Consider the following 22,366-nt stretch of genomic DNA (forward strand, 5'->3'; position numbering starts at 1 on the left):
ATTGCGACAAAATCGCAGGACGTCTTTGCACTTTCATGCAAAAACCCATTGATCTTGCCTTAACTTTTTCTTTTGTATTATTGCCTCTTCAGGATTGTTGCGACAATATGACAGGCCTAAATATTCTTGCGAAAATAAAGCCCCATGACATTGTCGTCTTGCGACGAAATCGCAGGACGTCTTCACATTTTCATGTAATGACCCATTGATCCCGTCTTATCTTTTTCTCTAGTATTATTTCCTCTTCAGGATTGTCGCACAAATATGACAAGCCTTAATACCCTTGCGAGTAAAAAGCCTCATGACATTTGCGTCTTAAGACACTTATCAGCTCCCTAATGGAGGGTGCCGCCCTTATCTCCCCCTGGTTTCCCCTTCAAGGAGGCGTACTTCTACCATACAAGGTTAGATCCTCCCATCCGGTCTTAACAACAACCAGTTGTTTTCGCAGCCTCTTGTCCCTTTTACCTATAGGGCTTATGGTTACGAGACTGCACCCTATGTGGGGTTTTCTTCGGGCCAAGTGCAGTATAAGCCAAGACTTGTCAAGAATGGCAAGGTACGCTCCAGACGCCCCTGGCACTCTTGACTCAACCGTGTACCTCGGCGCCTTGATCAGATTCCGCACTCCTTGGGAGAGTCCTTATTACCTTAGTCGCCCAACCTAAGTCATATGCTTAAGCTGAGAATCCAAGGTGCCTCTTCCGGATGAGCTTTATTGACCCCAAATCTCCATGATTCAGGTTCCAGGGGCGGTGTAACCTTTTCCCTGAGTCATGCTACAGGTACCCCCTTCTATGACGTACTTTAGGTCTTACATTTTCCTCTTGCGAAATTTTATTCGCGAACTAGGGTGTACGCCATAAAGGTTCACCCCATTCTAATCTTAGATTTTTATGGATCTTAGATTGTCTCTTGCAAAATTTTCGCGTTTCTTTGTTCTTTTATTCTTTCATTTCTTTCATCCACTCTTTCATTCTCATAATGTCATATCATTTGAAGCAAAGTAAATATTCAACAGAAGTTATAATACATTATAATTCTGAAATCTTTGTAATTGTCAAATCTTTGTAATTCTACGATTGTTTCGCATTTTGTAAATCAAATCAAAAATCTTTTTATTCTCTGCAAAATAAATATTCTAGAGAAACATATAAATTGAATTTTCTCAGTTTTCTGTAATTTTGAAATCTCGCAATGTTTGTAATTTTGAAGTCTTTGTAATCTTGAAATCTTAGTAATCTTTATAATCTTTGAGATCTTGAAATCTTTGTAATCGTGCGATTGAATCGCTTTTTGTAAATTAAGTCAAAAATCTTTTTATTCGTTCTTAGTATAAAGTAAAATGTTCAAGGAAGTGGTACTTATCTTTCATGTGAGTCGCTGTTGTTGTCAAAGAAGTGAATAAATGCCTTGAAATGTATGAATTTCGCGCAGCAAAAAGAAGTGTGAGAAGTGAGACTTGAACCCTTGACCTGCTTCTTGGATTTTCTCGCACCATACCAACTGTGCTAAGCCTCTCTTACGAAGTAATCAAAGTTCTTGCGAAGTAATCATATTCCAACTGTGTGAGAGGCACTTCTGTATAAATTTCGCGTAACAAAAATATCATCAACTCTCTACTGTGCGAAATAATCAAAGAAATATTTGTGCGAAAAAATACGCATGTGTTGGGACTTGATCACACGACCATAAACTCATTAACTTCGCATATGACGAAAAAGAAATATCAATAAATTAGTCATATTATTATTAGTCCGCGAGTTACAACACCAAAGGTGTCACTATCCAAGCACAAAAACTCCAACAAAAAAAATTGTTCACAAAAACTCCATTTAACATAAATTGTCTATATTACCCTTCTAGATTAAATCATTCCAATAAAAACGAAAATCAACCCCCTTTAATTTTTATTATATTATCACCATCACCAACAACGCACCAATATCAAACTAGCAGTACCACCGTCCACCACTTGTCTCCGACCACCACCACCGATCGTCGTCGACAACCACCACCCCTGCCACCCACCGCCGCCTCCAACCAGCACCGTCGCCAACCAGCATCGCCGCCAACCACCACCGTCGCTGCCATCCACCACTGCCGACGCCGCCAACCACCACCGCACCGCTGCCGCCTCCAACCACCATCACCAGCGCCACTGCCGCCAACCACCACCGCCATCAACCACCACCGCTCCACCACCGCGCCGCCGCCAACCACCACATCGCCGCCTCCAACCACCACCGCGTTACCATTCCCGATGCCAACCACCACCACAAACCACCACCACCGACGACGACCACCACCGTCGCCGAGCAACACCACCAACCAGCTGCCACTGCCACAAAAAATGATGAAACCAAACAGAAAAAAATGATGAAACCAAAATTGGTTTCACCAAAACTAGATGAAACCGAAATTGGTTTCATCATTTTTCCACATATTGTCATTTCACCAACACAAACTTCAATGTTGAAACCAAACACGTCGACTTCCAAGTCAGGCCGAATAAACTAAACAAATATCAACTGAAACCAAAATTTGGTTTCATCATAAAAGAAACACAATAAGATGAAACCTACGACTATCGTCAACTTTTTTGGAGCAATCAAAATCAGAAGTTTCAGATTCTCCTACAACAATGGTACCGGTGAGAACCTTCCTTCTCTTCTCCATGACATCATCACTGTCGAAATTCTCATTTTCCAATGAGCCTTGGAAATATTGAACCCGTTTACGGATCCTCTAAGGTGAGGATGAAACCAAAGCTCGTCTCAACATAAATTACCATATCACCAACAAGATTGATTTAGTCAACATAAAATCTGAAAAAGATCACATATTAGATGAAACCAAAACTGGTTGAACAAAAAAGAAATTATTATATCACCAACAAATTGGTTTCGTCGACAAAAATTAGCAAAAATTTCATCGTAAATAATATGAAATCATAATCGGTTTCGTGCAAATTTCTATTCAGCTGCAAGAAAAATTACAGGAGATATTATACATGTCCATTAATAATCCTCACAAGACCTTTGGCATGATTATAACAGACTGCTATTACAAACAAAATTAGTTCGGTATCCATTACCTTAAAAGGAGGCACCAGATTGCCCACATTCCGTATCATAAACGCATCTCCAGGTTGAAGCCCAAGAATATAAGAAGGGCATACCCTAGAGTCGCCACATGCAATCACCATGAACTGGTTTCCAAAACTGTAAGTTAGAGAAGAAAATAAAAAGGAACACAAAGACTACAAAATTCACTCCTATATCAGCATAAAAATGTAGCTGTTCAACAATAACTTGGGTGCTTGGGCATTGGCAAGGCTACTATAATGGTCTATGTATTTCCTGCTCAAATTTCCAAAATTGAGTCAGTAATTCCACAATGTAAAACAAAATACAGCATAAATTTACTTAGTTACTTACAAGTATTTTTCTTTTCTGAATTTCAAAAACCTTTCTTTCATTTTACCAAATTGATCTTGACGGTGATCCAGTTATTCTACAATGGGTTTGTGGCTTTCTTGTTTTTGGGTCATCATTATAGACTCCCTAGATGCCTCCAATCTCAATCTCAAATGGTTATCCTTCAATTTTGTATGTTGATTAGGAAATTTACAAATCTGCGGAATAAAAAAGAAAATTTAGACTAAGAGAGATCCATGAAATGAAATGAAATCAAATGAAAAAAGAAAAAGGAACTTACTTTGGTATTGCCATCCCCTATAAAGCAATTATCTGCAATAGAGACGGTTACTGACGAGTCTTTCAACAGAACAGACGGACGAATTGCTTCCATTGTTGTTTGGGCAAAAATGGCAAAACAAATTCTATAATAGAAAAATCAATGAAAATAAGATTATAATTATTTACTCACTTCGAATTACCATTCTAAAATTCATCATTTCCCCTAGATCAAATTAAATCTCCATCACTAGTTCATTTCCCCCATGAGATCCATTCACCACCACTACTGTATTCCTTGGTGATGGAGGATTCGAAGCCGAATTTAATCCACCAAGACCGGCAATGAACAATGTTTTAACATCATCTTCAAAATTACATAATACAAGTAATGGCACTCAATGCGATGAAATTAAAGTTAGTCAAATTCTCTGTGTTTATCCAATTTCAAAGATCTAAAAACCATGGAAATTAAACCTCGAATTCCACCACATTTAACCTGAAACTGAAACTAAAATTAACAGATCTAAATCTTCTTTCAATAATGACGAACCTCTGAAACACCAAAATCAAAACCTAGTTTCCATTGCAGAATCTTGATTACTTCAATCGAAAAAAATTGAGATCAATCTGAAAAAAGAAGAAGAAGAAAAAGAATGTGTAGAAATGAAGTTACTGACCTGGAAGAGATCTGTGAATGATGTCATATCTGAACGTCGTAACTGGTTGGTGATCGCGGAGTTACTGTTGGTGACGATGTAAATGGTAGTAGCAGAAAAAAGAAGGTTGGTATTAGATCTGAAACTGGTGGTGGTTTATAGTGGTGCGGCAGTTGGAGGTGGTGGCGCTGTTAGGGAAGGAGGAAAACAAAATGAATTAAGAGAGAAGAAGATAAAATTATACGCATATGCGTACCAGTGAAGGGCAGGATTGAAAATTGAAAGAGTAATGAAAACTAAATTTAATATCTTTAAATTGAAATGGAGTTTTTGTTTTATTTTTTTGGATATGGTTTGCATTAAGTCCAAATTATATGACTGGTGTTTGTGTAACTCAAAGAATATCACCTTGGTTTTTTATAGTTTATTATGTATTATTATTAGCAAACTACCTAGTACTATCAGTCTTTTTGACCATGACAAGCATACGTGCAAGCACAACCATTTTCTTTGCATTCTCCTCTACCACCGTAATATTCTTTGCAAACCACATTGCATTCGTCGAGATGGCCACATGGACCTTTGTTAACAGTACACATCTTGTAATTGATTGCTTCCACCACTGGTGCAATTTCTCCAACTGCCAAACAAACAACAAACTAGAATCATCTACAATACAAAACAAAGCTTGTCTAAGTTAGGCTAGATAAAGAACGACTGAGATTTGTCTACAAGAGATAAATTTACGGTTGTGATTTTTTCAACTAACCATTATAAATACTTTATTAATTAGTGTCCTATTAATTGCTCATAATTAATTTTTCATGATAAATGTTCATTTAATGAATCTAACAAATACATAATTTTATTAATAAATAAGTTTATTAAAAATTTATTACCCGTGCAAAGAATTTGGTGCTGGCGAGTTTCGAACTCAGGTAACTGGTATCATCAACCAATGACTTTACCACTGTACTACAGTGGCCCCGGTTAAAAATTATATTAATAATTTTTAATGGTGGTAATGAAAAAAAACAGTGGGTGGTGGAAAAAGTGGCGGGTATTTGTGAGTGGTGGAGGTGGTAACATTACTGGTGGTGAAAAAAATAGTGGGCGTGGCTGATTTCTACGTATGTTGGTGGATGTTAGTGAATAGTAGTGGACAATAATAGTTTTGTGTCTTTACAAAATGGACAACATTTTATTGTGATAGATGTAGTTGGCTGTTTTTAGCACAACCGATAAGGACAAAACACAAACATTTTGAGGAGGATACTAAATCTTATAAGACAATATGATCATGACCGCTGGATCACCCAAATGGGATCCCAGTTATATATAGTACCCGGTCGAATAAATCACGGTTTTTAGGGATCAATTCATACTTGCAGAATACAAAACAAAGTTTTGACAAGTTAGGCTAGATAAAGAACGATCAATTTATACTTGCAGAACATAAATCTACCGCTATAAATGATGACGTTTAATTAAAATTTAATAATAAATGTTCAACTGATATTTCATAATAAATATTTCTTTAATTAATCAAATGAATATATTTTTGTTGATACGTAACAAATTTATTTGATATTAATCATATCGGTAAGCATTAATGGTGGTTGTGATGGTGTACAATGGTGCGGATAATGGTGGTGGGTATTGGTGAGACTGATGGAGTGGTGACGACAATATGGTGGTGGAAGAAGTAGTGGTAGTAGGGTGAAAAAATGGGTCATAAGATAGGTAAATTAAGAATCTAAATTAAGCACTAATGGTAGTTTTGATGGTGGGTGGTGGTGGTGGATCGACGATGGGGATAATGGTAGTGGGTATTGGTGAGACTGGTAGAGTGGTGGCGATAATGTGGTGGTGGAAGAAGTAGTAGTAGTAGGGTGAGAAAATGTGTCCTAAGATAGGTAAATTATTTAGTCACCCTTGGTTAATTTTTATTTGTTTTGTTTTGTTTTAATTTGATTTTAGTTTTCAAATTACTTTTTCTTTATTTTTTAAATTTAAAATAATTTTTAAAGGACAGATTTTTCCAAAAAAGAAGATGTTGTGAATTTAAGATTTGCCGAATAGGGGGCGGGAAGAAAAATGAAACCTGTAAAAAAAAATTGACCAAACACAAGGCTACACGCGAATTAATTGTAATCGGTTCAGTTTCTCACATCTCTCATTATTCCCTTTTTTTTGTCATGGTTTCTGTTTTTGTCATTATTTCTCCCCTACTTCATGGGATTATGTAAGGCTACGCGTGAATTAATTGTAATTGATTCAGTTTCTCATATCTCTCTTTATTCCCCTTTTTTGTCATGAATTCTGTTTTTGTCATTTCTTCTCAACTTCGTGTATTATGCATGCTTGAGAAATAGTTCGCGATAATAGGTAGACAAGACAAGAAATTGATCAAGAATTAAATATTATTATAAATTTTAGGAAAATGAATAAACACAAATCTATGTAAATTGGGAACCCAACAATTTATATCAAAGAGAAAAATTAAATTATAATGCTAACAGATTTCGCAAGATTAATCTAATTGATTTTAAAGTAATTTTAAGTGTTTTTATTTTTGTTACAAGTTTGGTGAATGACCTTTGATGATATTTTTTGAAGTAGTCAACGAAGTAATGTTCTACTACCCATAGGATTTGCTCTAACGATTAACTATGTTTGTCCCAAAGGGTTGTATGACTTACATACACAATATTAAAAGATTCGAAGATAAGGATATGTTTATTATTACAAACTCCTCAAAACATTAAGACCTGGGTCGATCGGTTCGATTCTTCTCAGACAATTACGACATGTATGAATCGATGGATACATTTGAAACACATATCCTTTCCCGTGCCGTTTCGACATGGGTTTAGACATAGTCAATTTACAAAATAAAAATGGAGCCGCCAAGGTGACCGTACAATTCACACCAAAGTATATTCCATTATGTGGATATATATAGAATTGAAACTGATGATTTTTACAAAAACCACTATCTAGAATTGAAATAATACAAAAACCATAGCTAGAACTACTGGGTTTTAGGTTTTAACTGAAGATAAGAGAGACAAGAAGACGAACTTTAAACATAATTGTTTTTATTGATTTCAACTTAGTTACGATACAAAGAGACTCGATACATATATATACACGATTATCTTGAAGTTTAAGTCATTATCTTTCCTAACTGAACACAATTTCCTAATATACAAGGAATACCAAATATAACAAAGTCTTGATAGAGAAACTGCCGTGTACAATGTTGGGTCACATTGTACACATATCAGACGTTGTGTTAACACCCTCCCGCAAGCGTAACGGGTTATCCTGAACCCTAAGATTGAAGCGTAAAAGAGAAAACCTATCTTTAGAAAGTGATTTTGTGAATATGTCCGCAATCTGATCTTTAGATGATATAAAACGAACATCAAGAAGTTTGGAAGCAACTTGATCACGAACAAAGTGATAGTCAATTTCAATGTGCTTCATACGTGCATGAAATATTGGATTAACAATGAGATAAGTTGCACCAAGATTGTCACACCATAAAATAGAAGGAGAATGATTAGATATGTGAAGCTCCGAAATGAGTGACTGAATCCACATAGTTTCGGCAGTTGCAATGAAAAGTCCCCGATATTCAGCTTCAGTACTAGAACGAGATACTGTTTTCTGTTTGCGAGCACTCCAGGAGATAATATTTCCACCCAAATAAACACAATACCCACTAGTAGAACGATGATCATCAAGAGAACCAACGCAATTAGAATCAGTATATGCACTGAAGGATAGCTGTAGAGAAGGCGATGGCCGAAGAAGTATACCAAAGGTAGTAGTATTCTTGAGATAACGAAGTATTCGCTTAACTAAAATCCAGTGAAACTCGGTAGGGGCATGCATAAACTGACAACCTTTATTGACAGCATATGCAAGATCTGGACGAGTAAATGTTAACTATTGCAGAGCGCCAACAATACTACGGTATTCAGTAGCATCAGTAAATAAAGTGCTACGATCAGAAGAAATATCTCAAGAAGTACTAAGTGGAGTATGAATTGGTTTGACTCCATCCACTTTTGCTCGAATAAGAAGATCATGAGCATAACGTTTTTGAGAAAGAAATAATCCCGAATAAGTACGAATTGCCTCAATGCCAAGAAAATAAGACAAGGAACCAAGATCTTAATCGCAAATTCTTGTTGTAAACGAATGAGAATAGAAGTGATACCTGTGGTATTGGAGCCAGTGACTATAATATCATCCACGTAGACCAACAATTAAATAGTACCATAAGTACCATTGTAGATGAGACGAGTCGCACTTCGAAGTGACAAAGCCAATTTGTAGCAAAAAGGTACTAAGTCTGTGGTACCACGCACGAGGAGCTTGTTTGAGTCCGTAGAGAGAACAGTGTAATTTGCAAACATGTGTAAGAAAAAGAGAATCCACATAGCCCAGAGGCTGTTTCATATACACCTCTTCTTGAAGTTCGCCATGTAAGAAAGCATTCTGCGCATCAAGTTGATGAATAGGCCAATTGGAAGACAAAGCTATTGTAAAAATAATACGAATAGTGCATGGTTTAACAACTGGACTAAATGTTTCAGAATAATCTATTCCCTCTTGTTGATTGTAGCATTTAGCAACTAAGCGAGCTTTAAATCGTTCAATCGTACCATCATCCTTTCGTTTAATGCGAAACACCCACTTACATCCAATAACGTTCATAGAAGGATCATATGGTACTAGTGACCAGGTACCATTCTGAATCAATGCATTGATCTTATCATCTGATGATGCTCGCCATTTTGGATCTTTTTGAGCTTTGGAAATACAAGTTGCTTCAGGAAGTGAATCACATACCAGTGCATATTTGGAGGCAGGTTTAAATATTCCATCCTTTGCCCTAATCACCGTTGGATGTGTCCCAAGACAAGGAGCTACTGCCGACGAGACAGGAGCAGGATCTACAGCTGACGAGACAGGAGCAAGTGCTTTCAAGACTTCAGTTGACGAGACAGGGACAATAGCAGGGGCTGTAGTGGGTGCTGTTCCAGTCGTTGTAGCAGGTGCTGACAGACGCATAATGGGAGCAGGTGTTGGGACAGATGCTGTCGGCTGTAAATGGGAGAACTGATCAATGTCATAAGAAGGTGCTGTCGGCTGTACATGGGAGTAGTTTCTGTCAGCTGTATACGGAGTAGTTTCTGTCGGTTGTTCATCAACATGAGTGCTACCAGTTGACGATTCTGTCTGTCCGTGGGAAGACTGATCATTATAAAGAGACACAACAGAAACTGGACTTTCTATCTGAACTGAGTGGATAGTAGAACGAGCGGATAATACCGGTGGTAAAGACAAACTCAGGGGAGTAGAAACAGGTACCTGTGAAGGTGTCGATGCCGGAGAAGGTGATGATGCAGACGCAAAAGGTCATCAAAAACAACATGATGACTGACATATATCCGTCCTGTAAGAATGTGAAGGCATTTGTAACCTTTGTTGGATGGACTATATCAAATAAAAACACAAGGAGAAGAAATAGGTTCTATTTTATGAGACCTATATGGTCGTAGGTGAGGATAACACAAACAACCAACCACACGAAGCAAAGTGTAGTCTGGTGGGAGACTAAAAAGAGCTTCATATGGAGAAGAATTATTGATAGAAGTGGAAGGAACACGATTCATTAAATAACAAGCAGTGTAAAAAGAATCATACCAATACGAGGATGGTACATAAGCCATGTTTAGAATTGTAAGACCAGTTTCACGAATATGACGATGACGGCGTTCCACTAAACCATTTTGTTCAGAAGTGTGTGGACATGAAAATCTATGAAAAATACTAAGTTGCTGAAGATGCGGAGTAAGTTTGCGGTACTCAAGTGCATTATCAGATTGAAAAATTTTGATTTTTCGATTAAAAATATTTTCAACATGCTTTTGAAACAAAAATAATATAGAAAAGACATCAGACTTTTAAGACATAGGAAACATCCAAGTAAAACGACTAAACGCATCAATAAAAATGATATAATATTTGTATCCTTCATTAGATAAAATATGAGAAGGTCCCCATACATCTGAGACAATTAAATCTAATGGATTCAAATAAGTAGTTTTACTAGGATTGAAAGGTAACTTATGACTCCTATGTTCATGACAAGATGAACAAAACTTAATAGTCTGACTGGAAACCGGAAGTGAAAACTGAGAGACGCCTTTACGAACTGTGCGCATCATTGGATGCCCCAATCTAGAGTGTCAGTCTTGTAAGGTAGCACGTTCTCCTATGCAAACTTTAGGAGACTTAGACGAATCCTCAAGTTGATAGAGACCACCCCTCCTACTGCCGCGAAGACGAACCTTCCCTGTACGTCGATCCTTCACAAGAAAAAAATTCGGATGAAATTCAAATAAGACATTATTATCAGTAGTGAAACGAGATACTGACAAGAGATTATGAGAAATTTGTGGTGCAAAGAGGACATTACGAAGGTGCAACTTACGGTTGGGAGTTCCCAAAATAGAGGATCCAACATTAAAAATTGGAATAGAAGAGCCATTACCCATCTGAATTTGATCAGGACCAGTGTACTCGGTTGAAAACTGAAGACGAGAAAGATCATTCGTTATATGATCTGTGGCACCACTGTCAGGAGTCCATGGAGGAGTTGGCAATAAACCAGTTTGAGCAGTATAAGCACGAGGTGCGGAAACCGGCGGTTGACGTCGACGAGGACGAAAACTGCGATCGAAGGGGTTCCAACAGTCTGGAGCTTCATTATTTTTACGACCACAGAGATGGCATGGGAGTTCCGAACGGCTACGTTGTGGTTGAGGACGATTGGACACAGGGAAGCGGGATGAGCTTGGTGCAGTATTGAACTGAGTTGGTGCAGCAGCGAACTGAGCTGGAGAGGAGCTATGTACGCCAGAGAATCGAGATGAACTTGATGCAGCGTTACGAGACGGTGCAACAAGGTTAGCAACATGCTGAGCATTCAATGTCTTGGCCTGATGCTCTATACGTAGTTCAAAAGTGAGGAGGAAAGTAAGACAATCTTCCACTGTTAGAGAACTCATCGTGGTAGTCAAGGATATAACGATGGCATCGTACGAACTGTCAAGGCCAGCGAGAAGACAATGACAGAATTCTTTGTCTGTAACTGTTGTATTGGCAGCGACAAGATTATCCACTAAGTCTCGAGCATGATTGATATATTCTCGCATGGTTTTTGATCCTTTCTTAAAAGCACGTAGCTCGCAGTGAAGATGGTGAATTTGAGCATCGGATTTAGAGGCATATTGAGCTTCAAGAGAGTCCCAGATTTCTTTGCAAGTTGTAAGATGATGGACGTGACGAAAAAAAACAGGTGTAAGAGACGAGAACAACCAACTTATCAGGATCGTATCTTGTTTTGTCCACGAAGCAAAAGCCGGATTGGGAGCTTCATCAGCGGGAGCCAAATAGCACTGCCCGTATGAAAATCTTATTTTAATTCTTTAATTGGTATATTGATATATAGTAAGAGATCATACAAAGATGATGAGATATCTGTACAATATTCTTTGGAATAACGTTTGCTTGGGGATAACTTTTTTTATTATAAAAATATCATTCTTAACTCCCCACTAACATTTTTTTATTTATTTTGGTCATCTCTTTTGAAATTTGAAAAGGATGAACATTTTTAGGCAAGTTGACATCTTTTGGAATGTTTTAGATACTTGTATTGATGATTTTTTCGTCCATCAAAAGAAATTAAGAAGATGAAGACTTTCACATTCATATTGTGTACTGTTGAGCATTACAAGTTAATTTCAATTACACAACAATAAGCTATTTCAGCAAAGTTCCCAAATACTATTGACTTGTGCGAGCTTTTCCTGTCAATGTACTCGCAAAAAGAGGTCATATAGTTAAACAAAAGAATCGTCAACCGGGATATATTTTTCGTGCAAATTTCTACACAGTCTAAATCAATCTATCCGGTTATTCGGGTCAGCTAGCAGACTTAAATTATTTATGTAAGGTCTACTAATCTATAATATTCACAGCTTAGATTAAGCCACATTTTTGAAAACACATTATATACTATTTTTAGATTTTACCTCAAACGGATGCAGCACGGCTCATAATTAAAAACGGTCACTCAGTCATAATTAAGGTCACCTCTCTTTCAAAAGCTCAACCATGGTGGAGCTAGAAATTCAAAAGTTAACTCACAGGAAAGCACTACATTTTGAATCAGTGGAACATGAATAAACGATTTTGACCAAGGACAGATGGGTCTCCTTCAAACTCCATTTAGCACCTTTGATCCTAGTATAAATTCTCTCAACGAAATACAAGATTTCGATCACTATCTCTCTTTCAGCAACACTCTGTATACTCTCTAGGAAGCAATTGATCATCAAGCCATGGATTCCATTTCCACAAGAGTTGTAAGAGCAATCTTTTTGGTCATGCTTCTACTCATTGGTTTTAACTTGTTAATAACCATCATTACTTCAGGTACTTTATATACACTGAAATTAGATTATCTACCGGTTATAATTTCATGTTGCATCCCTAATGAAGGAGGCCATGTTGGGTTTATTGACTTGCTACTTCTTTTCTGTTGCTGTCAACATTTTGCAGCTAAAGATGACAGTGAGGTAAGTTTCATTAAGATGAACATTAATATTTCAAGAAGGTTGCTGAGGGTACGACCAATCTTATATAGGCCCATTCCGCCCCGAGCAAATATAGGAATACATTACGGCGTTATTGGAAGAGACAAAGGCTATGGTAACCGTTACCGTAATTCCCCCCCTGAAAGTCCATCGTCACCTTTTCTAGCCCCTCCTCCAGTCGCTTGATGATGATGTAATTGTTTCCTTGGTTAACAAACTATCACTTATTACAATTTCGACGGGTGTGACCTCTTTACCTTGGATGCCCGTATTCTAATATGTTGTAATTGTTTCCTTGGTTAACAAACTATCACTTATTACAACCATGATGCAATTGTTTCCTTGGTTAACAAACTATCACTTATTACAACCATAATGTAATTGTTTCCTTGGATGCCTGTATTCTAACATGGTATCAGAGCAGGCTATTTGCGACGAGTCTTTGACCACGTTTTTACTCCGCGTCATCCGATTTAATTGTCCAAGTGTTAGACCCAACGAGGCTACACGTGAGAGGGCGTTTTGAGATTATTAGTCCCACATTGTCTGGACAATCTTAGATCCTGCAGTTTATAATCCTTAGGGCCTCTTCGCTTATTGCCAATTGGTTTTGAATTGGATGCCCGTATTCTAACATCTTTGATTGATCATGACATGCATACATGCAGACACAACTATCTTCTTCGCATTCTCCTCTTCCACCATAACATTTTTTGCAAACTACATTGCGTTTGTCGAGATGGCCTTAACAGTACACATCTTGTAATCATTGGTCCTAATTGCTTCGACCATTTGGTGCAATTTCTCCAACTGCCAAAAAGACAACAAACTAAAATCATTAGTTGCGAAATAAAAATGATACTCCCTCCGTCTCTAAAAGATAGGCAGATTTGGTACAAGAAGACCACACTTGGAGAATGAAAGCTTCATCTTAACAAGATTTTTCTTTTATGAATTTCATAATTATCTCTAGGGTAATGTAGTTTGCAGAATCTGCTAGGTTTTTAAAGATGGTTTTTTTTCTTTATGGTAAACATGTACATATCATAATAAATATTCTACTATGTCCTCTCGTAAAGTTTTTCTAGTGTTTATGAAAATCTTATTTTCTTTAATTGCTATCTCTATATGGTGTAACAAGAAATCATACAAAGATGATGAGGTATCTGTACAGATTCCTTCGGAATAACTATCTTGTGTTTAAATCGTTCTTTAACGATCCACTAAAATTCTTTTTTACTTTTATGATTATATTAACTGTTGAGATTAATCCCACATTACATGAGTTATTTTACTTAACGATCCTGTGGTTTATAAGTTTTGTGCAATCCTAATCTTGCAAGCCGGTTTTAGAAAGTATATTGAGGATTTTTTTGTTGGTTAACGGGAAGTTAAAAAGATGAAGACTTCTAAGCATATGGTGTATTGCGAGTCTGCAAAATACTGTTGATATGTGAGATCTTTTTTTGTGAATGTATTCAAGGAGAAGGATCATGTAGGTAAACAATATTTTTCGCCAACCGGGCAACATTTGGTGCAAATTTCTATAAGAGATTTGAGATATTTATTCAGAAATGCAAAGTCTACCATCCACAGGCTATACCAAGCCCCATTTTTCAAAAGCATTCGATGATGTAGCACGGCTCATAATCATAAACAGCCAGTCACTCGTGCAAAAGCTTAACCATAGTCGACCTGTAAAAACTAAATAAATTAGAAATTCAAAATTTAACTCTAAGGAAAGAACAACATTTTGGCTCAACGGAGCAGTAAACGATTTTGACTGCGCACATACGGGGTAAAATTATTATTTTCTGTAAAATAAACAAGTCTTTTGCAAACTCCATCTTATACGTATACCTTTGCTGATCTTTGTATAAATTCTGGCAAGGGAACGCAAGATTTTGATAAATATTTTTCTTTTATCGACACTCTGTAGCTAGCAATAATAATAAATCAAGCAACGGGTGTACAAATGTATCTTTGTTCTTTTACATTCTATGTCATATGTCATTAGGACGTCTACAGTTTCTGGTATCAGATTCTTTTTTCTCACGAGCAAACTGTGGATCTTATCCCTAATTCTTTAAACGAGTCATACTGTGACGAGGTCACCCTCGTGAAGGCTTTTATAAGGACTCACATTTCAGCCGTTGGATATTAAATCATAAAGATGTAAGCATCTCTAAACAAAATTTTTAGAAAATAAAGATATGTTTATTATTTTTTTTAATCCTTCCAATTTTTTACATCCTACCCTATATTTTATTTGCTACTCAGTCCTTGTACCAAATAAAAAAATAAAATTAACATCCATGAACCTAACAGTGGGTTTTTCATTATCTTTATTCAAATACGGAAGAAGATTGTGTGAACTTTGAACTTTGATAATAATGGCTTAGAAGAGATTTATCACGGGGAAAAAGGTCTAACATTGGTACTTCATCTTTTTTTTACGAAAGAAACTTGTTAGCAGTAGTTAGTTCAGATCAATTTGATGAACAAAACTCTAATGGATCCAAATCTTATGGCCCATTCTCCACATAATAGCAAATTGACATGGCCACTACCTTTCACTTGATAGGGAACTTCATTCAAGATAACCTCGGTTTGGGTCTTGGATTTCGCATCTCATGCATTTCCACTGTTGGGTTCAGTTGCAGTTGCAAAAAAATGGAGAAGTCACATGTCCATCATCAACCATCATCTAAAAATATCGATATAATACCATTTTATATGATTAGTTCGAGGAAATAAAATCGGTGGTGCCATTTTCCCCCTATATTTTTCATGATCGCACCAGCTACTGAGGAGAAAAGAAGGCTGATCCCGTGGAACTTAGTCGGTGATTAGTTTGGCCACAAGTCAAACTCTATTCTAAGCAATCTTGTTCCTAAAGTTTAGGAATTCTTAAGAGCTAAGTTAGGAAAACTTATTCCCAAAGTTAGGGCTTCTTAAGGACCAAGTTTGTATTCTCTATATATGACTAGAATTGTAGGTTTAGAGATAATCCAACCTAGAAGAGTGGTAAATCCTTGTGTTTAGGGTTTTGGTCTCTTTGTTGGGAGGATCGTGTGCTACTGTGAAGGTCAATATCAGTGTGATAGAAAAACTTGTAGAGAGAGGATTTTGGTGTTCTAGTGTTTAGGGTTTAGGGCTTTTCCCTAAACTTAGTTTCTAGTAATTTCATGTTTCTCCTCTGTTACTAGTAGCGGTGAAGACGATGTAGAAGAAAAGACATGAGTCTTGTTTGGAGAATGGTTTAGAGAGTTGGTTTCTATGGTTTCTTCTATGGTGTTCTCGGGTATGTCTTGTTAACTCTTGGGTTTGGTCTTGGTTTGCGGAAAGAGCATGTAATGGTCTTTAATTTATTGCAAGTTTTTTGGTGGTGTTGGCACTAGTACAAACCTTCACATAGGCCACGTTTTTTAGTGTACAGTCCAGCCACGTTTCAGGTTATTTGTGTGGCTATTGGTCATCAGTATAACTATAGCCACATTTTGTTTTACCATGTAGCCATAGTGCACCATTTAGTCATGGGTTTATTCCTAAACCCATCAACTGTATCCATAGGGTATCGTTTGGTCATGGTTTTCAGTTTAATCCAATCACATGTAGCCATAGATGCGTATATGGCCACATTAAATAATTTTGTATGTGTCAAAAGTGTCGGATGACAATAGACACACCTTTTAGACTGTGACGGAAAGAGGATTTATTTAGCCACATTGGTTTGTTTATGTGTCCATAATATCTGGTTTATTAGACACGCATATACTAAGGAATTGACACATTATATCAAACATGACAAAAGATTGACATATGGTTACTCCATATTTTTTTTTGGGAGGATTATGATATGGCTACACGAAAAACAAATTGTGAACATAGCGTCGGATCCATTAGACACATGAGATTGAATTTTAACTTTTAAAGTACTAGCCATGGTTGTTACCGAGTCTTTTCTAGGCCAAATGCTCCTAGTATGCTTAATTTTCAAGCAACATATGCTAGGGTAATGTTTATGCATGTTCACTGCAATAAAGAAACCTCAAGCTCTGGTGTATAGAAGGATACATTACAAGTGATTGTGGCTTCCAAGGTAATTGCAATACAGCGGGTGCAGCCGGGTGTTTTGTGAAAATAAAACATGTATAGTGGAGTTCTGTTGTGTTACTTTCTCCCAAAATTCCCGATATATAACCATGCCAAAATCCAAAATAGGAAACCATATCTTAAACTTTTCATACAAATCTAGAAAGGACTGCAAACGACAGGAGCCATCTGTGAGACGAACCAAACCTGTTTAACTTATCAATTCACAAAAGCTTTATATTTTTAGCCAATATATTTAATGAAAAAATTTAGATCTACAACCAATATTTTTTATTTACCTCTTTCCAAAAGAAAAAAACAAAAATATTACATCAAATTGATTTTGGAGCCAGCCACTCCAAAACTACGATTGCAGTAGGAATGCATTTCTTTTGCTCTTTATATAACAAGACAAAACAATCCCATAATCAAATTCTTGATGTTTTAGATGCAGAGTTCGTGTCCTACAATTCGAGTGTCAAACTTATAGAGGCATCTGATGGCATAAAAATGACTTCGTCAAAGCTCAGGAACAATGTAGAGTGTTGAATAGCCACAACGAACCTGCAACAGGAAAATAGGGTTCTGAGTTCAAAAAAAACAAGGAAGAAAGAACGAGGGCACAACAATTAATACAAGGTGTCAGCCCAACTCAACATAAATTGTGGTCAAGACTTCTTACAAAGAGGACTTTCACAAGATATGGGAAAAACCCTGTCAAGTATGGTATTCAAAACGGTTGAGGGTTAAATTGGAACAAGGAAAATGAGATTAAAATTCACTATTCTTCACAGGCTACACAATACAAACTCCTCACACAAGCAAGTGAACCGCTCCATGCAATTCACTTAGGAAAAAGCATCAGTCCGCCCCCAAATGCTTTCACCATAAAATTGAGAACCATAAGACCTTTAGCACCATCATTTTAAATGTTTTTTTTTTGTGGTTAATGAACTGGAGTTTCCATCATATATCTACAGGGTTACGAATCTAATTTGGGTACTTGTAATTCAATTTCACCATATGCTTTGAGTAATGTTATGAAGTGTATAAAAGATTTCTGAAATACAAGTACAACATGTAGTTATAGTGCATGTGCCCATAAATATATTCAAGCAATAGGACAAAAACATACCAACTCTCATTCTCTTGGATATCTATTTAAAAGTGACCAGAGTAGCAAGTTGTAAAGTACAGTAGTAGAAATTTCAATTGAAGTTCCATATGAGACACGGATAAAATGATGTTATTCATTTTACAAAGAATAAAGCACGCAAACATACAGAAAGCATGCTAAGGAACAGGATTAAACATAAGTTCCATCTTTATCGTTCTTTCAATATCATGTCACTAACCGAATAACCACAGATTAAAGGAAATAAAGCGATGTACCTGCGGGAGTGTGTCATTTTGGCTTGCGTATAAGTAAACCTCGGCAGTCAGTTCGGAAGTAATCATTTCGGGATTCTTTACCCAAGTCTTGTGGATCTACAGACGGCAAGATATTATCATTCGCAGAAAAGATTACTGTACTGAATTCCTTATCGTTGCCATCGTCATCTCTATAATTTTTGGGAGGTGTCACAAAAACAATAGACTTTTTCTTATCTAACTGGTCTTTGACATAAAATACCTGCTTAGCTTGTGAGGCTAAAATAAAAGGATCATTTTTGTATCCCAACATAGTAAGGTCAACAATCTTGTAGCCAAGAGCATCTCTTTTGACCCCACGTTTATTATCAACCCAATTGCACTTGAACAGATGAACTTTTCTTTCACAGTAATCTAACTCCCATATCTCTTGCAAGACACCATAATAAGAGGCTTTACCATATGTAACATCATCATCTCTAGATATGTGCATGTCATTTGCTGCAACGCTAACCCCACTATTCTGGTGAATTCTACCATCACGGGATCTTGTGCGGAATAGATATCCATTGATGCGATATACAGTGTATTTCGTTACCTCGTAGTGCGGGCCGTGTGATATCCATCTTAAGTTCTCTGAGATACTTTCTCTTTCGTCTGCCAACTCTTTTTCAACCTGAAATTCATTATTAGGATGAACCTTGAGTTTAAAGGAATATAACACATCAAACAAGACACTTTTTCTATGACCTATTACCTCATTTTTTAACCAAGCGCCAAAAGTGTTAGAGTGCTCTTTCTCTAGCCATGCTCGCTTTTTAGTAGAATAGTTAGTTTCCAAATATAGCTTGTGTCGGCTGGTATGTACAATAACCAAATGTTATTATACTTTGTACAAAAAAAAAACAGGAAAAAAACAGGAAAAAAAAAACAAATTAATACTTACTCTATGTAAGGCTCAATTTCAGGCGTGTTCTGCATTACATAGAAATGTGCTTGTCTCAACTGTTCAGGGGTAACTATACACGGCTCTTCAGCTGATAACGGTTCTCCCTCCTGAGATGTATTATGCCTATCTAGTGGAATACCAATTGTCCTGATGCTTTTATGGTACTCACAATATATCTCAATCGTCTCTTCTGCAACATTCTCTTCGGCAATGCATCCACAAGGTTGATTCTTGTTTCGCACATGCCCCTTTATAACCTTCATACACCTTTCGAAAGGATACATCCATCGAAAGCAAACCGGACCGCATAACTTCACTTCCCTGGTAAGATGTACAGTTACATGAATCATGATGTCAAAGAAGGATGAAAGAAAATACTTCTCTAGTAAGCATAACGTCACACAGAGATCCTCTTGCAATTTATCTAGCTCTTCCACCATGATTTCTTTGGCAGATATTGATCTGAAAAAGAAACAAAACCTGATAATAGCATATCTCACAGGTGTAGGCATAATTGATCGAATAGCGACGGGCAAAAATTGTTGCATAAGCATATGGTAATCATGTGATTTGAGTCCGATCAGCTTACGCTCTTTTAGGTTCACAAGGGTGGAAAAATCCGAACAATACCCTTCTGGAACTCTTAACTCGAATAGTGTCTCCAAGAATATGTCTTTTTCTTCCGTAGTTAATGTATAACATGCTGCGGGAAGTATCGTTCCTTTGTCATCTGTCTTAGGGTGTAACTCCGATTTTAACCCCAAACGCACCAAATCCTTTCTGGCGTTTAATCCATCTTTTGTATTCCCGTTGTGCAGCAACGTTCCAACAAGACTTTGTCCCACATTCTTTTCGACATGCATGAAATCAATACAATGTTGGACATCATTATAGCGCCAATATCTAAGTAGTCGCTGCCATATGTTGTACTTGCTCCAGTAAGTGGTTTCCCTGCCTTCCTCTTCCTCACCTGACCTATCGACTTCTTTTGATATTTTTCTGATGCGCTCAATTTTCGTTTTTCCGATGCGCTTCATCTTTCCACCTTTTCCAGGTGTAGCCTGCACGTCTTCCCCTTGAGTATTCGTCCCCTTCTTTCCCCATGAATTCTTTATACATTTTACCTCCTCATATATTTCTTCCCCGGTCATTGGTTCTGGAGCAGTCTCCCGCTCTTGTTTTCCGCCAAATGCCCCCTTCTGCCTTCTGAACGGATGCTCATAGGGTAAAAATCTTCTATAACCAACATAAACATTCTTGTTTGAGTCATGAAGCCTAATACTGTGCGTTTTTTTACGACACACCACACAACCATGATATCCAGCGTAGCGACAACCACATAGTGTACCAAGAGCAGGATAATCGTTTATCGTCCACAAAACAACTGCACGTAGAGTAAACATTTCTTGGGAATATGCATCCCATGTTCTCTTTCCCTTCTCAAATAAGAATTGAAAATCTTTAACAAGAGGTTCTAAAAAGACATCGATGTTGTTTCCAGGCGCACCATCTATAAGTAACGACAACATGATGAACTTTCTCTTCATACACAGCCCCGGTGGAAGGTTGTAAATCACAACCAAAACTGGCCATACACTGTGATGTTTGGTGCCTGTGTTTACATCAACTCCATCAGCCGAAACAGCTAACCGCAGATTTCTTGGATCACCTTTAATTTCTGGGAAATTGTTATCTATCTCTCTCCAAGCATGTGAGTCTGCCGGATGACGTAAAACACCGTCTTTGTTTCTAGTGGTATCGTGCCATATCAAATCTTTTGCTGTGTGCTTCGATTGAAACAGCCGCTGAAATCTTGGGATGATGTCGAAGTACCACAATACCTTTGCTGGAACATTCTCGTAAACTTTACCATCCCTGTCAACTTTCCATCTGGGTTCTTTACAAGTAGGACACACTTTTTCATCCTTGTACTCATTCCAATAAAGAATGCAGTTGTTGATACATGCATGTATCTTTGTGTACCCTGAACCCATTGATTTCAATATATTTTTTTGCCTGATATGTACTCCTCGCCATTAAATTACCTTCTTTGGGAAGCATGTCCTTTAACAAGGGTAACAATTCATTAAAAAACATGTCTGATGCACCGTGCTTACTCTTCAACTTAAACAACTGCACAATTGCAGACAACTTTGTGAAGTTGGGACATCCTTCGTATAAGGGCTTTTCAGCATTTTCAAGTAACTTTTTAAACTTTATAGGGTCATCTGCGAACTCTTCTGCAGCCTGCATCATATCTATAGTGTCTGGAGCATCAGTGGGAGTTCCCATTCCAAAATCTTCGTCTGGAGCATCAGTGGGAGTTCCCATTTCAAATTCAGCGTGCATACCATTGTTGACGTTAACTGGCTTACTACTAGTTATTGCCTCATCCTTTTCCCCATGCTTATTCCAAATAGTATACGTTTGATCGATTCCATTTACGAATAAATGATCTTCTACGTCGCCAACGGAGCATGCACAGAGATTTAAACAATTTGTACACGGACACAACATAAGAAATTCATCATATGTCTCACCCTCCTCCTTGAGATGGTTGACAGCATACCGCAGAAACGCCGCAACTCCTTCTCTATAATGTTTCTTCGTTCTATCAGTACTCATCCAGGATTTATCCATTCTGAAACGCAAAGAGACCAGTAGATCCATCAGTTGCACTCCAATGAAAGCAAAAACTGATAAATCAATTCAGAAATACAAGCTTAGCATTAACTAATATATATGTTTCATTTCAAAATAATAGTTATCCCCTAACTTGACAATTTAGACATACAAGTCTTGAAATTACCAATAAATTCAGCACCATTTGAAACATAAAAAATTTATATGGACAAACATGGTAATAACAGATGAAACATGCAATATGCAATTTCCCTCATACAAACCGAT

At 37.2% G+C, this 22,366-nt stretch overlaps 2 protein-coding genes across 2 annotated transcripts; one reads left to right on the plus strand and one right to left on the minus strand.

Moving 5' to 3' along the window:
- The first annotated feature begins 12,740 nt into the window (after nucleotides 1-12,740).
- LOC113337069 lies at nucleotides 12,741-13,408 on the plus strand. Its single transcript, XM_026582761.1, has 2 exons — nucleotides 12,741-12,880; nucleotides 13,007-13,408. The coding sequence occupies exons 1-2, from the start codon at nucleotides 12,787-12,789 to the stop codon at nucleotides 13,225-13,227; spliced, it is 315 nt and encodes a 104-aa protein (XP_026438546.1). The 5' UTR covers nucleotides 12,741-12,786; the 3' UTR covers nucleotides 13,228-13,408.
- Nucleotides 13,409-18,541: 5,133 nt separating this feature from the next.
- Nucleotides 18,542-22,126, minus strand: LOC113360430. Its single transcript, XM_026603941.1, has 6 exons — nucleotides 21,502-22,126; nucleotides 21,069-21,440; nucleotides 20,581-20,966; nucleotides 19,454-20,304; nucleotides 19,265-19,364; nucleotides 18,542-19,183 (listed from the first exon to the last, which is right to left on the minus strand). The coding sequence occupies exons 1-6, from the start codon at nucleotides 22,124-22,126 to the stop codon at nucleotides 18,542-18,544; spliced, it is 2,976 nt and encodes a 991-aa protein (XP_026459726.1).
- Between the last annotated feature and the right edge of the window lie 240 nt (nucleotides 22,127-22,366).

The sequence above is a fragment of the Papaver somniferum genome, chromosome 1, assembly GCF_003573695.1.
Source record: "Papaver somniferum cultivar HN1 chromosome 1, ASM357369v1, whole genome shotgun sequence".
Lineage (NCBI taxonomy): Eukaryota > Viridiplantae > Streptophyta > Magnoliopsida > Ranunculales > Papaveraceae > Papaver > Papaver somniferum.

Excerpts from the sequence above, each read along its gene's own strand:
- LOC113337069 (XM_026582761.1), top strand. The coding sequence starts at position 12,787 with ATGGATTCCATTTCCACAAGAGTTGTAAGAGCAATCTTTTTGGTCATG. Across the intron at positions 12,881-13,006 it reads AATAACCATCATTACTTCAG|CTAAAGATGACAGTGAGGTA; the intron begins GTACTTTATATA and ends AACATTTTGCAG.
- LOC113360430 (XM_026603941.1), bottom strand. The coding sequence starts at position 22,126 with ATGGATCTACTGGTCTCTTTGCGTTTCAGAATGGATAAATCCTGGATG. Across the intron at positions 19,365-19,453 it reads GAAATTGAGCCTTACATAGA|CCGACACAAGCTATATTTGG; the intron begins GTAAGTATTAAT and ends TGTACATACCAG. Across the intron at positions 19,184-19,264 it reads GCGCTTGGTTAAAAAATGAG|GTTGAAAAAGAGTTGGCAGA; the intron begins GTAATAGGTCAT and ends AATGAATTTCAG.